Source organism: Crassostrea angulata, chromosome 1, assembly GCF_025612915.1.
Source record: "Crassostrea angulata isolate pt1a10 chromosome 1, ASM2561291v2, whole genome shotgun sequence".
Classification (NCBI taxonomy): domain Eukaryota; kingdom Metazoa; phylum Mollusca; class Bivalvia; order Ostreida; family Ostreidae; genus Magallana; species Magallana angulata.
The window spans coordinates 56,891,739-56,908,765 of NC_069111.1; the positions used below are offsets into that span (position 1 = coordinate 56,891,739).

Genomic DNA, 17,027 nt, shown 5'->3' on the forward strand with positions numbered 1-17,027 from the left:
ACAAAGTTTAATTGTTTAGAAAGTTTAATACAATATAATAAATACATAGTGCGATGTGTTGAAATCTGTAAAACTAAATCCTTTTTAGAGTACCTTTGGCTCTGAATACAACAGAAGCGATCTGATTCGAAAGCTTATGATTAAAGTGACATCGAATAGAGGAGGAAAAAATTGTTCGCGAACTCAATCCACTGCACACAATAACTAGTGCAATTCATATTCATAGACGTTGTAAAATTTGAGTGGAAAACATTTGAAATTCAAATTTAGAAATATTTGCTTTCAAATGTAATTGATGTATTTTAGATCTGCTTATGTTGTTTTTTTTTTTATCAAATTATCTATTTAACCAAAAAACAAAACACGTTTTAGATTCCATAATTTATTTTTCACTTTTTAACGGAGACTGAATTTCTGTGATCTGTATGCGATTTTTTGAAGAAATAATTAAATGTATAATGGTAAACTGCTTTTAAAATGTTATCGTAATTTGATATTTCAATTTCATGATTAATTTAATTTTAAGTCAGACATTTTTATATTTATTATTAGCACACTAAATACATTATTACAATCATCATATTTTGGGAGTTTGATTTTTAAATACTTAAAAACCCCCAAAAAGTTTCTCATAAAATCTGGGGGAAAATGGATTTATTGTTATTCAGAAAACAAGTATCGATCGTGTTACAGTATTTTAGTGGGTATAACACTAGTTTCTACATATTGTTACTCTGATCCTGATATTCTCCACACCGACTCATTATGTTACACATGTATTCATGTTTATCATATACCTGGTACTGGTCATTAGTATACACGTGCAATATGTTTTTCAATATATTAGCTTTCATTGCCATGTTTTTTTTATATTAAACCTAATCTTCAAAGCTTATCGACAGTTTTTGTTTTGTTTTGTTTTTTAAATGTAGAAACATTACCTCTCTTTTCGAAGATTCTTTATGAAAACAAACTACATGTAATGTTCCATTAAAACTCGACTTTTTATTTAAGATATGGTATACACCATCACCATCTCTAGATCTTATTTGAAAGAAAAATGGTTTGCTACTAAAGAAGTAAAATTTATTCGCTAAAAGATATGAATTCCTAAGGAATGGAATCTGAAAGGAAACTTACGAAATTCCAGTGAAAAATTTGTTTCATTACAAGGTTGCAGAAGATGGAAGTTTCTCTTGCTTTAATTTTGAAATAGAGAATATTGCTTCATCTCGAGCGACAGCCCCTTCTGCTAAATATCAAACGACGACGATTTGGTAAAGTCCGACATCTCTGACAGTTCCCCGAACACACATAAAAAGGAATGGACACAAATGACTTTCGTAGATACGGAAAAAAAAAATCTATAAATCTTTTTTAGAAAAACAAATTTTATTCCTTTTTTGAATTTTAGTTAAACTCTTTGATTTTACATATATGATATAAACAACATCACATTGTTGTTTTGATCTCGGCCTTAAGATTAGCCCTTCGGGCTTGGGCAGAAACCAACCACTCGGCTGATTCCAGGGCAGAGATCAACACAACAGTGTGATGGTCATTATGTATCAGCCCCAAACTGCAGAAGAAGGAAAAACGTCAAACTTCAGTAAGAAAATGATCGGAGTTGGCACTTCTCTCCTTCACTGTATCGGAACTATCCATCTTTGTTTTACATCAGATAGGAACTCGGGAGCTATTTTTGCTTCAATACACCATTTTAGACAGGTATTCATAATTTGACTTGCAAGTTATTTATCATTTATATATTTGTAACTAAATCTATCTTTCAGGTGAATGATTCTATTTTTTGGATAATAATTATTATAAAATTATTAACATTGGATTATTTCCTAAAGTTATGATATCTTTGTCAAAAATCAGTATGGATGAAATATGCCCGCCTTTTATTTGTCGACGTATTTGCCATTTGTGATTTAGATTTCGTAAAGATTGGTACAAAAGTTATGTTATGTCTCGCTCAAGAATATAGAAAACTACAGACAATTTTCAATGTACAAGAAGTCGGTTTATTTTTAATATTATGATTAGTCAGAAAAATCATCAGAATCTGTTTGGCATTCGTATGCATCTTAGCACTAACAACGTAATTACACTGATGGCGAGAGTACTCAAGATACCAAATGACGCCACAGATGTAGGCGCAACATCCGACAGTGCTGGCGCCAGATTTACACTGACAGTACCAACCACACACACTGTTGGTAGTGTACTTTACCCACAGGTTGTAAATGGTACTGTTTCAATGTCTAGATTGAATTCTTGTATAAATTAATCAAGATTCAATTTCAGACACGTCTATGTTGTACTGGCTGTTTTCAGTGTGCTCTATGACGTAGAAATTTGCTTGTCGGACTTGATAGACACCAAATGTTAACTCTCTCACTTCATCCTCTCTAAGGACAGGGAAGTCAACAACAACATCATTGACATCAATTCTTTTCCATGATTTGGAATTAGCTCTAAATGCGTGTCTTTTGTACTCGATTGTTTCAGAGCAATTGAGTTTTCTCGAGATTCTATTAACATTTTATAACCAAGACTAAAATGACAATTGTCGCTGGTTTCAAGTGGCGGTCTGTATTTATTAATCATACACTGCACACACTGCACACAAAATTCCTTACGTACGGAATTTGACTTAGGAGCCACATTGTTAAGATATAGCCATTTCTTCATCCCTCCGTTAGCTGCCTCAACAACCCACCGAATTTTGGTCACCAACGTGACGTATTGGATTCTTTCGTTTTATGTTGTTTTCTAGTTTTAGGTAGAAATGACGGCATTTCTATTTGGAAGCCACATTCTTGAAGAAATCGCATCGAGTCCATAAAACCTCTGTCAACAATCAAAACAACTGCTCTTAAAAAACCCATGAAATTGCCGGCGTTTGTTTTCACAATGTGAGATAGAATGGAGGCGTCATTATAGCGACCGTTGGCAAGGAATGGACCTACCGCATCTACGATGTATCCTCTAGATCTGTTGCTGTAATAACGAAACGCTTAACTAAGGCTAGGTTTTTATGTACTGAGTATGTAAGACGTTTGAATTTGTAAGACGAACTTTTCTGTATGTAAATATATGTCCCATCTAAAACCAGTATAACGGTGTCGGAAATTGGATCAGTAAAGAGTTGTTTAGAAATGTCTGGGTGTGATGGTCAACGATGCTTTTCCCAGAAGTGTGATTGAAGCCAAGATTCATAGGAACAAAATCTTTCATCATTGCAATACGTGCGGTTCTTACAATTTCAGACACCTGACGTCTGCTACGCACGCCACAGAGATTAGCAAGAATTCTATTTGACAGACCTGATTTCAGTTTGAACAGAAGTATGCCGATCGCATTTTTACTGATCTACATTTTGTGTTTCGCAGCGAAGTTATATTTGATGTCAAATCAAAAAAACTTTCCCTTTGAAATTCCTATCAAAATGTTATAGTCTTCATCATGTAAATGTTCAAAATCAAGATTGAGATTTGACAAATTGTGTGCATAATGCTCTTGTCTTGATTTTTGAAAGTAAGTCGGATACCACATTTGATGTGAGGAGAGACGTCATATTCCTGAAAGAGGACATATCAATTTCTTGTTTGGGGTTCAGTGTTTTTTCCTAATAAATGTTTTGGACTACATTTACATCCTACAGGCACAAGCAAACGAAACAAAACAATTGAATCAATTCTGGCCCCTAAGGTTTGTCTTAGAGCTACAAAATACACTCTTATTATGTGATTTTCCCGCAGAAAAAAGGAATTGACACTGAAATAGTAGTAGTTTTTGGTCTGTTCTGTACCTCTTTAATTTAGCGGTTCTGTGTGACATGTTTTCTCTTTAATTTTATTTATTGTAAATATCAATATTAGATAAAATTAATATTCAAGTTGTTAAAGGAACTACTTTAATCTATGAGAAAGCATTGTCAAATGATTAAATAAAGTACAGAAAAAAGTTTCGGCCAGACTAGGATTCGAACCGTCGACGATATAATCTCAGAGTAATTTCACACCGCTCTATCCACTACACTACATCAGGACATGATAATATAATGTCAGTATATATAGTTACTATTGCTGTAAATGGACTTAGAAATTTTGTATATAAAAAGTTAATTTTTCACTTAAAGTGGGTCTTTTTTTTTACTTTTGAAAATGAAAGATTTTTGATTAACCATTTCAATACAGTAATGAAAAAAACGGAGAGTTGACCCATTCATTTCCTAAAAAATAGTTTTTTTCATTTCTTTTATATATATTTTATCTGTTTTGTTGGTACATGGACATTTCAAGTCAAAGTGTAGGGAAAATGTTTAATATTCAAAAGAAATTGATGGTTAATATGATAAATATGAAGGCTTTTTAGATAAAAATTGGAATTTTTTAAAATATCTGAAGACATTTTTTATTCGCCTTATTCACCCATCTTCTTTATAATAAACCCGTAGTTCAAAATTAGGTCGTGTATAGAGAGCGACACAAATACATGTACAAACAACTGACTTTTCCCTGTAAGTTCGCGCCCATGAATATTCATCGAAGTCGGGAACAGTTTGATACACCTATTATATCAATTTGTTACGCTAAAGGTGGTCAGTTTAATAAGCATTATTTCCTTTAATTCAGACGTTCCCTCCACTGGAAAATTTTGGTTTTGGATTTGCAATACATTTTAGAACTGGCCTTTTAAAATCAACACGTTCTTACATAAAATCATTTAACGAGGGCGGTTTTTTTCCTTTTGATGTCTGGATTCCAGAATATAGATATATACAGAGTTTTATAATTAGATACCGTATATTTTTGTTGTTTTTTCGTCTCTCGTACGTGCCTAGAAATAACAAGTGAATACACTTATGTAATACCTCCTTATCATAGCAATACAAATGATGCTGGGAGACACACTTTCAGTGACTTTGATATGTATGGAATCCGGTTAGAATCATACAGTTATATCTAGCTCTTCAGTGTTAGTGTTTAACAAGTACTCTATGGCAACCAAGACCAACCAACTTTGAACTACTCAAGGATACTTCCTCAGACACGACCTCATACAAGAGTCTAGGAAGGAATTCCCCACGGACCAGCTTTTGAGTTATGGTATCCACTCCTTCCAATTATGTGTTTCGGAAACAATTCAAAAAGAAAGAGAAGGAAATGTCCTCTCTTATTGCTCCCGCCTGCGGGTGCGGCTTACACAGTGAACCATTTAAATTGTAAAAAAAATCCCAACATATTCCTTTACAATGTAATTAATGCATTCTATATCTGCTTAAATTTATTTAAATTATGAAAAAATGATAATAACAAACCGTCAACTCTCTTTAATCACAGAACAAACCATGGTTTAGATTCCATGAGGGAATGACATTGTTATTCAATTTTTAACATAATAATTAAATAGACTGAATTACTGTAAACTGGCTGCAATTTTTGAAAGAAATAATTAAAATGGTGTCTTAATAAACATTGTACTTGCTGACAAGGTCATTGTAAAAATCGAGGTTCTTGATATTCTTGTCCTAACAACTTGTTTGTGAGAAGTTTTCCTCGTGTAAGAAATTGTTCGCAGGTAGGGCACGCTTTTGCATAGCGAATAAGCTGAGAGACATAAACCTAATAAGCAGGTGATTGTGGTATATTACTACATAAGTAAGGGAAGTTGACGATGAAAAATTAAAATAATCACGTTTATCATATAGTTTTGTTATTAGGTTACCATAAACGTTTCTTCTAATTGTAATTGTGATTTTATATTTTAATTTCATGATTAATATTTGTTCAAATCAGATCTTATCATTCGTAGCAGATTCAATACATTATTATTAACATCCTACTTTTCGGTTGGGGTACTTAAAATGCTTTATTTAAGAAAAGAACTCAATGTCTATCCAAGTTATACGAGTATAACCTGGGTTGGGACAGTTTACGCTTTATAATCCGCGAAGCTTAATTTAAAATATATACATTTTAACATTTCTAATCTTTCTATTTATCGGTTTACCCCACATTGCTCATTTTAGAAAACTTGTGAGTTTTATTCAATAGCCATAATACACTTTTACTTTAACTCTCAACACAATATAGGTTGAGTAATAATTTTTTTTTCAAATATGCACATATCGTTTCGAGGTTATAGACATTTAGATCCCAATTGATTCGTGTCGATGGTTCCTGCAAACTTGCAATCTTGTGCGCCCAATATCTTAAGTTAAAAAAATTTGAACTTCTTAAGAATTGAAAAAAAAAACGGTACATGTAGATTACCAAATGGAATCAATCCTTGAAATATCCCGTATATATCTTAGCTTTTTTTACATAGCAGTTTCAAAGTTTTTAAAATGATTATTTTGCATCTAGAAACATGGATCCCAAAGACATCTTTTAAATCCATAGCGGTCACGATGCAAAAAGACAAGTTTTATCTGTTTCTCTTTTTTATTGTGACCCTTGTTGAGATCCGATTAATCTTAAATTGTAGCACATTAAATAACATTAGTAAGAATCACATGTAAAGAAAGTATTTAATCATCACATTTTATAAACTGTTATATACAGCTTCAAGAAGTATCACGTAACAAGTGTAAACGTACATCTTGGACTCCACCATTGTTGTTCATCTTTTTAGGAATATCAAGTGAACCCTGTTTCTTTTCATTTTGTCTGTAACGGATAATTTTGATGATCTCTTCAATTGGAGGCGCAAAGACAGCGTACAACGTACCGATGACAAGAACGATAAACAGGAACAACATCCAATAATACAACTGGTCCGCTGTCCACTCTTCGAATGAAAGCATTACTCCTGGAACCAAGACAACTTGAATCAAGACACAGACGACAGCGCATATATATGACATTTTGCGAGCTCTCTGGAAAATCAACTCCATGTCGCCTACAGTGACATTTCTTTCCTCTGGAAGTTCCCCGAGCTCTTCTGTGAACAGGTTCTTCCAAGAGTTGATGGGATTGTCGATCAGGATCATCTTTGTCCATTCTCTTTGCTCATCAACATTACTTTGTATGTTATGTGTTGCTAGGGACACTGTAACAGTAACGATGGTGCTAACCATAATTCCTGCAATACAAGCCGCCAGGAGACTGTAGTCAGAGGAAGTTGTCGTGAAAAAGTCTCCTAGTCCTTCGTCATAGGCCAATTCCGCCACAACTAGCAGACCAACAATAGAAGCCAACAGTCCGAAGATGGCACCTGATAAAAGTATTATTCATAAATTCTGTTTAATGTGTTAAGCATCTTGATATAAATGCAGTTCGGGCAATACATTTATTTTTACCAATAAGCTTCAACATTTACTCACCCGATATCAACCCTTTGGATGTACATTTTGCCCACGTGAACGCCAAAACGAGAGGAGTAATGAAAGGAGTTAACAACGTTTCGAAAACAAAGAAAACCCATGTCAAGTTGAGATTTAGGTAACATAGAATGATACCGTATGGAAGTAGAGCTAGGGCGATCCACATAATGCTCCGACTTTTGTACTGTTTCAACATGTCCTCGTAATGTCGATATTTGCCATGAGTAGGACACGTGTACTGAATCTGATGGCTTAATAGCCCTGTTAAGGACAACTCTATGTCGTCGTTGCATTCATTGCACACCGATGAGTGAATGCATTTGCATGCAATAACCTTCTCTTCTCCTTCTGAATTTTTCTTGTTTCCACATAACGGACAGGTTGAGGGTTCCAGATTTTCTCTGAAATAGAAGATATATTACAGTTAGTTATATCTAAGAAGTCTAGTTTTGCATCATTATTGTTTAAAACAAGTAGTGCGTATGCTATGCTACCACAGTAAATAAAGACAAGTATGTTTATTACTGGAAGTTTTAAGTATTGCAAATGTTATGATACCACCGAGAGTAGAAACGTGTTTATTTATTTTGAAATGGAAATGTTAACAATACACTGTCAATAACCTGAAAGGACCAATGTAGGTTTTGTAAATATCGTAGACAAGGATGGAAGATATGGCCATGACTTCTCCTGATCCGGTAGCCATCAGCGCCATGAAAACGATCATCAGAAGGAGATAGGACCCGGATGCTCCAAGGACTTTTTCCATCACAATAGTTGTGATGAATCCTGGAAGAGTGTAACGTGTTTTGGATTTATTGAAATGCATTGAAAAACGGAAATTGACAGATAATGCCGGTATATATTGTTTCATGTGAAAAAAGTAATAAACCAACTGGATTTTGAATGTGGATTTATTTTATACATGTTTTTTAACGTCTGCAACATTCAAAGTATTTTTAACAAAGAATCGCAACCAGTTCATTGACTTACCGTTATTCATATCTAATTCCGATAAAAGATATGAACCATTTTGGTAACTCATTGATAGGTATGAAAGAAAGGTTGGTAGGGCCAAAGCATTTGGGATGGAGAAATATAAAAACGAGGCTATGAAGAACCCGATGACACCCTGTTCAGGTTTAGCCGCTATTCTACTCTGCCACATTGCCTGATCACAGCAGTTCAAAGCAAGGACCATGAAGAATGCTACGATACCATAAACCATGCCAGAGACTGTCCGAAATGTCAGAAGGGAGCTAGCAGCGTTTGTTGAGGGTCCCTGCACACATTTTACAGTTTCATATAATATATTGATGTTTGTTAAATTTCTAACGGAGTCCGAAAGATCTTCTGCTGGGAAAAGGAAATGCCACAAATATACGGTAAGCGCGATGAACATCAGACAAGTGTTGAAGTAGGAGATGTAGAAAGCTGCCCCCAGTCCGCCTATGTAACAATACGAGCCAAACAAGGAAATCAGAATTATGACCGACAACTCTTTTGAAATTCCTGGAACTACACCCTCTAGTACGTAATATCCGGTCATTATCATGGCTGTCAAAGTGATGATGTTGGTGGCCATAGCTATACAGCAGTAAACAATGTGTGCAGATTTCCCAAAGCGTGCTAAAATTGCCTACAAATTACAAGTAAATGATAATAAGAAGTGTCACCAATTGTTTTGTTTTCCTTTTAAATCAACCAAATAATGAAAAAAGTTGCATTGCCTGAGGGTATGTCTTAGCACCAGGAGCTTTAGTCTTGAAACTTAGCGTCAGACATGGAAACACTGCTATTATCATTGCTAGGCCAATCACGTAGTAGTAGATAGTACCAGCCCCAGACTAAAGAACAAGGAAGATCGTTAAACTTCAGCAGTAAGATGATAAATTGGAATCTACGGTTTCAAGCAATCATTGTGATGGATAACTTAATGTTTAATTTCGTAAAGTAGTTTATTTCTGAGGTAAAAAAAAACCTCGAGCATTACAATAGTTGCGATGACGGATGTCTGCACGAGGTCCACAGGCCAGAGAACCTGGGAGGCGACCGTGACAGCGGTGAGGCTCGTAGTGACCCGTCCTCCCGCGTCAAAAACAGTGTCCAGTCGGTGCTGGTCCTTGAAGACATAACGGTGGATGGCATTGTGGATCAATGCTACGATGATGGAAAGTCCACCGAACCCGACCACTATAAACAGGGTGGCATCTAGGGTGGATATCGATCCCGATGATTGCCTGGAACAAACAATATCATTGCCGTTAATTTGGCACGAATTTGATTCCCATACATGTTTATTGTTAAATAATGTACATGCTGAAGTGAAATTATCCTCTTGTTATCATGCAGTACTGTCTATAACTCTTCAAAAGAAACTATCTATATATTTAAAGGGATGCAGTAGTCATACCAACTTTTTTGAAACACACTGTGGTTTCATTCTTTTCTTCTAATCCGTGTACGTAGGTAAATGGAATGAGAAATCTTATATCTAATACTCATTTCTATTATATAGACAGAAAAAAGGTGTATGGTTACATTATTTTTCTTTTTGAAAAATAATGTGACTGAAATCTTTTTTTTTTATATTGAAAGAAAGAAAAGATATGTATAATGTAGATTTTTTCTACTTAAGAGGAGTATTAAAAATGTTGGTGACGGTAGCAGAATATGTATCGGCACAATACAACTTTGTTTTGAATCAGATAGGAACCTTGCAGCAAAATTGTTTATCACAATGCGACATTTAAATGGTTATTCAGAATTTTACATCCATGTACCTGTGATAAAAGTGAATTATTTAACAATTTGTAACTGAATTTATCTTTCAAGTATATGATTTTTTTCTGGATAGTAATCAGTATAAATAATTTTACAATATTTTATTTCCCAAAGTTCTAATATCTGGTGATATCTGTATCCGTCATAAATAGTATCGATGTAAATTTTTTATTGTCTACTTATTAGTCCCCTACCGGTTTTCACCGGAGGGGACTATAGCTTTCCTCTGCGTCCGTCAGTCCGTCTGTCTGTCCGTCCGTCTGTCTGTCTGTCTGTCCCACTTCATTTTTCCAAACTTTTTTTCTTTATGCGTTTGAAAAATTATATGAAATTTGCTGAACAGCTTCAAAATCTCAAACTACAGATCAAGTTTACACTTTTGTAGCGTCTGGTTGACATATTTTCGAGAAAAATAATTTTTTATATTCAAATTTTTTAATGTTCGGGTTCGATATTCTGCATAACAGTGCATTGTTTTCACAATTTCCACAAACCGGTAGGGGACGTGTTTTGCTCATGCACTACTCTCAAAATGCCTGTTTGTTATGGGTTTTAGGCCATTTGGCAAAAAAAAAAAAAGAAATTTACAGAAACATTTTGAGGTTAATTAAAATTATCTTAAACTATCAAATACCAACAAAAATGAAATATATAATGAGTTTCTCATCTATTTTTTGAAGAAAAAGTGTTTTGGATTCCGGATAAGGATCTATATAATCCCATGGATCAAACCTTATAAAGTGTAATGACTGCTGGGAATGTTATCCTTATAAAGAAAGTCGACAGAACGTTGGCGCGTGATATAAAAAATTAACGATGAAACAATACAGCAACACATCATCGCTGTCGCACCATCGCGTCATCGCTGTCGCGCCATAGCCTCATCGCTATATCACCACCACGTTATCGCTTTCATACCATCGCGTCATCGCGCAATCGCTTAATTGTGCCATTGCACCATCGTCATTGCATTGTCGCGCCATCTTATTATCATCTTTTATCATGAGTTTCGCGTTATCGAACTATCGCTTCATCGCCATTGAACTATTGCTTCATCGTCATCGCACCATCGCATATCGATGCAAAATCGATAGTGCAATGATCGATGCGATAGTAAACTACATGGCCCTCTCCGGATTCCATAATTTTATGATGAACTTGTTTTAAAATTAGGTCCTTTAGACGTCGACTCTACTGACTTTTCACCGTAGGGTTGCGTCCATGAATATTGATTTGAATCGGGAGAGTTTAATACACCTGTTTATCAATTCGTTACGCTAAAGATAGTCAGCTTAATTTGCATTATGCCGTTTTATTTAATAGACGCCTGCGCCACTAGAAAATAACTGTTTAGAACGTTCCGAACAATTGAACGTTTTAAATTAGATATGAAGGCAACCTGTAGTAAACTTACAGTGTTGCGGGTAGATGAATTTCTGTTGATGATGTCTCTGTTTGGCAAATGCACGCAATTTATGTAATAACAATTTAAAATTGGCTTCAAAAGTTAGCATTTTTTAAAAATACAATAATTACTTTTTGACAAATTTGTTTAGAGGGAATTTTTTTTCATTTGATGTCTAAATTCCAAAATATAGAGACTGTGTATTTTTGTGTGTTTTTTTTTTATATTGATTGTCTTTCGTGCAACAGAAAAGTTTTAAATGAAAAAAACAGTACATGTATACATTATTAGGAACAGCATTTCATTTGCAGCTTTCGAAAATATTTAAACCAACTTTGATGGAGAAAAAATATTTAATAAATCCTATTTCAAATCATTTAGTGCCACCACATCATAATCCCAACCAAAATATAAACCGATTGCTAAAGCTGCTTGTCGGATTTTTCGGTCATTACAGTATGAAATCATTTTTCAAACAAGCCAGTTATCTTAGAAAGTTATAGACATTCACCTTTATACGCCAGCAGAATCGATTTCCTTTCAAAGTTAGAAATATTCAAAGTAAAAAGAAATTATTTCTTTATTGAATTACTAAAACAACAACAACAACAAAAACCAAAAAACAAAACAAACAAAAACACCCCCCCCCCAAAAAAAAAACCCCAAACAAACCAAAAACCAAAAAAAAAACCCCACCAAACCAACCAATCAAATCAACGCAAATGTATCATGGGTATGTTCAGAAAGAAAACCATTTCGGTTCCTGTCCCGATTAATTGTGTTTATTTAACTCGCACATTATGCATCGATTGTAAACAAAACTTCAGATAGATTATTAATAATACATGGAACTGTCTTGTTTTAAACAAGATATAAACAACATGTCAAAGAGTTCACTTGGATATGAACTTGGTTGGTTACGTGATCATATCCTGTAAAGCACGAAGAGCCTCTCAGAAGATTTAATCACGTACCAACCAAATTCATATCCCGGTCAATCTTTCAGATTTATTAAAATTCCCATGTTCTCATTTTCACAATTATCTAACCGTCAAATGATAAGCGTTAATCAATGTGACGTCATGGAAAAGTTTATACAGAATTGAACTTTTCTAGCTATTCTATAGGTTTATATATTTGGAAATATATTTGGAAATGTAAATTTACAGAATTGAACGTTTTCTCTAAAGTTGTAATTTTTCATATAAGGAACCGTATTTGCAAATGTAAAAATAATTGTATAAACTGAAAAAAGGATCATGAGCCACATGAAACGGTTTTAATGAACCAGTTTGTTAATGTGCACTCACCGTACGCTGTCCGTGGGATAGCCTAGCTTCACTTTGCATGATTCGTTCATACCACTTTCTGAACAGTTGCTTCTTTGAGGATCCTCGGTAAGATTGGTATGCAGAACTCGAATGGAGACACATAGTTATGCAAATAATGGTAGGACACAATTTATTTGACTTTAAAATGTATGGAATCCGGATAGAGTCATGTGGTTCATGTTTGCATCGATGATGCTATAGCGATGGAGCGATGATAAGATAGCGTGGTGACGATGATGCGAGGGCAAAACAATACAATGCAATAAACGCGATGATACGGCAAAGCGATGACGCCATGGTACGATATCGATGACACGAAGGTGCCATAGCGACTGCGCTTAACAAAATTTTCACGGTGACAACCAAAGACAAAGATTTAATCAAATACGGATCTGCAAAAAAAAGATATTGACTTAAATTAAAACGGTAACGAGTAAAAACCGCTAAGCAATTACTAAAATGTTTTCCGAATTCAATTAAAAAAATTGCATATATTGTTACTGCGGACAAAACATGGGTTAACTGTTTCGAAGCAGTAAGAACCATCTAGAACAAAATTTGGCTAACTAGACACGGTAGAAGGCATGTAGTAGCCAAAAGAGTCATAAACACAAAAAGGTTATTATCATGTTATAGTATGGCAGTGCAAATTTCAGTGCCATAGTGCATTACCGAGATGATATACTATGCAAACTCCAAAAATATAATCCTAAACGACGCTGTCAGAATTTAGGCTTAGTTTACTTTATGTTAATGCCATCACATACATCTTAGCTTTGAAGTCGGAAAAAGACAAAGCCAAACTCCCATAATCTCCAGATCTAGCCCCTTTCATTTTTTTAAGTTTAAAGTTCTTATCCAATCGTTGTAACGCTTGACTCAGCCATCAGTCAGTGCCCTAGAGGTCTACCTAAATCAGCGTACCGTGACACAGTTCAGATATTGATTCAGGGGCAAAATTATGTACTTTAAGCCGCAGAGAATACTTCAAAAAGTTTACTTGGATATGAACTTGGTTGGTCACGTGATCAAATCCTGTGAAGCCAAAAGGACTTTTCAGAAGATTTGATCATGTACCAATCATGTTCATATTCTGGTGAACTTTTTAATATTGCTGTTTTTTGTTTAATTTATATATGTTAACGTCTGAGAGTAACAAACCGTCCAGAATCATTAATAAAACCATGAATTTACGTTTACATTGTTGCAACCATCAAGCGATAAGCGCACGCGGTTATCATTGTGACGTCACGAAAACGTTCATTCAGAATTTAACGTTCTCGTTATTCTAAAGAATCAAATCAGGAAGCAAATATAGGGGTGTGAAGTTAAAAATACCGCACAATACACATTACATATCTAACAAATCACCTAATGCAGCAGTTTCGTCAAATTCACACGTAAGCTTTGGATTCATGGGAGTGTTTGCGGTTGGTTTTAGCAAGAGTCAAACCACATTTTGAAATTTAATTTAAAAAAAATATTCAAATAAACTTTCTGAACATTCTTTTTTTACACAACTTTTTTTTTCTAAAAAATTAAACAATATTGCAATCGCATTGTCATATGAAAAGTGTTTGGGTCACTTTTTAGTTGTGCCTTGACTGGCATGAAGCGCTATCAAAAGAGAACATATACAAAATACATATAAACATTTCTACTTTAAACAAAGTGACATATTTGAAACCAAATGAATAGAATATCAGACCGGATGTGAAAACCATCTAACCAGAAAAATCTTTAAAAGAAAAGAATGGTGGCTATACATCTCCTTTTATCAAACTCTGCATGTACAGTTTAGATTTAACGTACACAATATACATTATGAAATTGCAAAAATGTTGATTTAATATACTTTAATTTAAATTTAAAAGGATATCATGTACAAAATAATTACATGAATTCGATTTCACCCCAAAAAGAGTGTCCTACCCTTACTTTTTTATACATGCATATGCAATATATTTACAATAACTTCCAGGGCCCGTGAAGAAAACGTAGTTTTTGAAGTAATGGAGGGTTAGTAGAATGTGGTCTTCTCATTTACATTTACATAACTATATATTCCTAAATAATGCATCCCCACACAATAACTCATGTCGCGAGGGGATGCTCCGCTTAACGCTGCCCTTGTTAAATATTGTTTTGTATCATTTTTTGAAAGATGATTTTATTTAAAACTTGATCTTGATTATGTGCAGTTCTGGATGTAATAAAAATGTATACAAAATATGTAAAATATAATAATAACAATAACAAAACAAGAGGCATACAGACCTTGATGGTCACCCGAGTACCAGAGACCTAAGACTGACTTGTCAGACAGTCTCATGTTTAGCATTTATAGCCTCATTGAATCCTAGTAAAGAGCGAGGAATTAGGGCGTTTAATTTCACATTTGTGGTAGAAGGCTATATGAATTTCATAAACATGCATTCAGTTTACTGCATCCCCCGCATGCCCTGTGTTGTGATAACCGTAACCCTTTTAAATATCAATACACTTTAACTATGTGGCCATATTGGACAATTCAAAGACCCGACCTCCTGACGCAGGGGTCATAAATTTCAAATTTTTTCGCTGGGCCTTCATGAACACAAGATCTTTACTACTACATTAAAATAATACGAGGGTCAATAAAAAAATACGAAGACAATGTGGCTATCTATCATATATTTTTCATGTAAGTCATACTAAACAGATTAATCTGTGCAGCAACACTTCTGTTACTGATATGCAAAGTTTTAGTCCATTTTATGAAACGGTATTTTTGTTACCCCTTTTTAAAAACAACATGTTTTGTCACCACGGCGCACGGTAACGATCAAAACATGACGTCAAGATTAAACACGCACAGTTTATAGATTTACCCCTTCTTTATATCACGCTTAGTGTCTTGTGCCTTTTTCTTACAATTTAAAATGGCACTGAACCACTTAACATCTTATTTGCACACATTTGTCGAGAATCATAAGTTAGTTCTTCAAAGTTTTCATTTTCTAACCTTGTATCTCTTAGTTTACAGTAAAGATAACCCTGAACGTCGTTTGACATTACTTATTTTATGACCAAATATTTACAGATATTGTACTCTTTCGGACTGATTATATTCAAAGTACAATAACCACCACCCCCACAAAATTTATTACAGTTTAACGCAAACTTGCAAATAATTGTTGACTTATTTTAGTACCATTGAGCATTTTCACAGCTTGTATCGGCTTTTTCCTGAGTTAAATCCATTCTGTATGTACTTCTTGTTGCGCCGTACCGTCCGGCGACGTCGATGTTTTCAGTCAATTCTAAAGAGGACTATCTGTCTTTAGTTACTAATATCTGTTAGACAATAAACAATATATCCCGTCATTATTTGGTACATAGAATACCATGACTATACTTAATTTGAGGTTTCAATATTATTTGGTTTTAAGCCCAATTTACAGAGTTCTTGAAATCTTTTTTCCGCTGTCAGTCATTTGGACTGACAACCATCAGAAGTTTGTCAGTCCAGACTGATTTCTATCAGTCCAAACATTTTCAATAGAAAGATGAAAAACTACAAGTATATTTGCCTTATAGTTTCTCTCATTTTTACCTTAATTATTCTGATTTCTCCTAATTTTCACATTCTGGCTCCTGACAACATTCTTATTTATCACGTCATCAATTATTTTTATTTCCTTCCCTCTCTCATTATCAACTTTCTTCTTGTTCTCTTTCTCGTTCTCTTTCTGCACATCTCATATGTAACTAGGGCTCGGTTGTCAGATAGCGGAGTTCTTATTTCCCGAAAAAATGTATAAATGATTACATTGGGATTTTTGTGTGTATTTCTGTGTATTGCAATAAAAACATTCACTGAAAACCCTGTTTCGGTGTATGCAATGTACATTGAAAAAACGTAACGAGACAACACTCGCCATCTTGGATTTATAGGGGGCCCTCAGTTCACGCTATGTTTAAAACAAGTTCTCCAATTTCTCCCATGATTTCTGACGACATCTAGGTTGGAAAATGATTGAAAGACTTATTCCTATTGTCTGACTACATCTGTTAGCTGCATTATAAACACACCGTATCAATATGTACGAAATACTCGCCAAACTTATCGAAAGCAACGGAAGTAATAATTACTGAGGTGTTCCGAAAATGTATAATAAAGTCTAGA

At 34.4% G+C, this 17,027-nt stretch overlaps 1 protein-coding gene across 1 annotated transcript; it reads right to left on the reverse strand.

The window, feature by feature from the left end:
• Positions 1 to 6,450: 6,450 nt before the first annotated feature.
• Positions 6,451 to 12,929, reverse strand: LOC128191467 (uncharacterized). Its single transcript, XM_052863550.1, has 7 exons — positions 12,839 to 12,929; positions 9,333 to 9,579; positions 9,070 to 9,186; positions 8,333 to 8,978; positions 7,963 to 8,128; positions 7,340 to 7,740; positions 6,451 to 7,230 (listed from the first exon to the last, which is right to left on the reverse strand). The coding sequence occupies exons 1-7, from the start codon at positions 12,886 to 12,888 to the stop codon at positions 6,581 to 6,583; spliced, it is 2,277 nt and encodes a 758-aa protein (XP_052719510.1). The 5' UTR covers positions 12,889 to 12,929; the 3' UTR covers positions 6,451 to 6,580.
• Between the last annotated feature and the right edge of the window lie 4,098 nt (positions 12,930 to 17,027).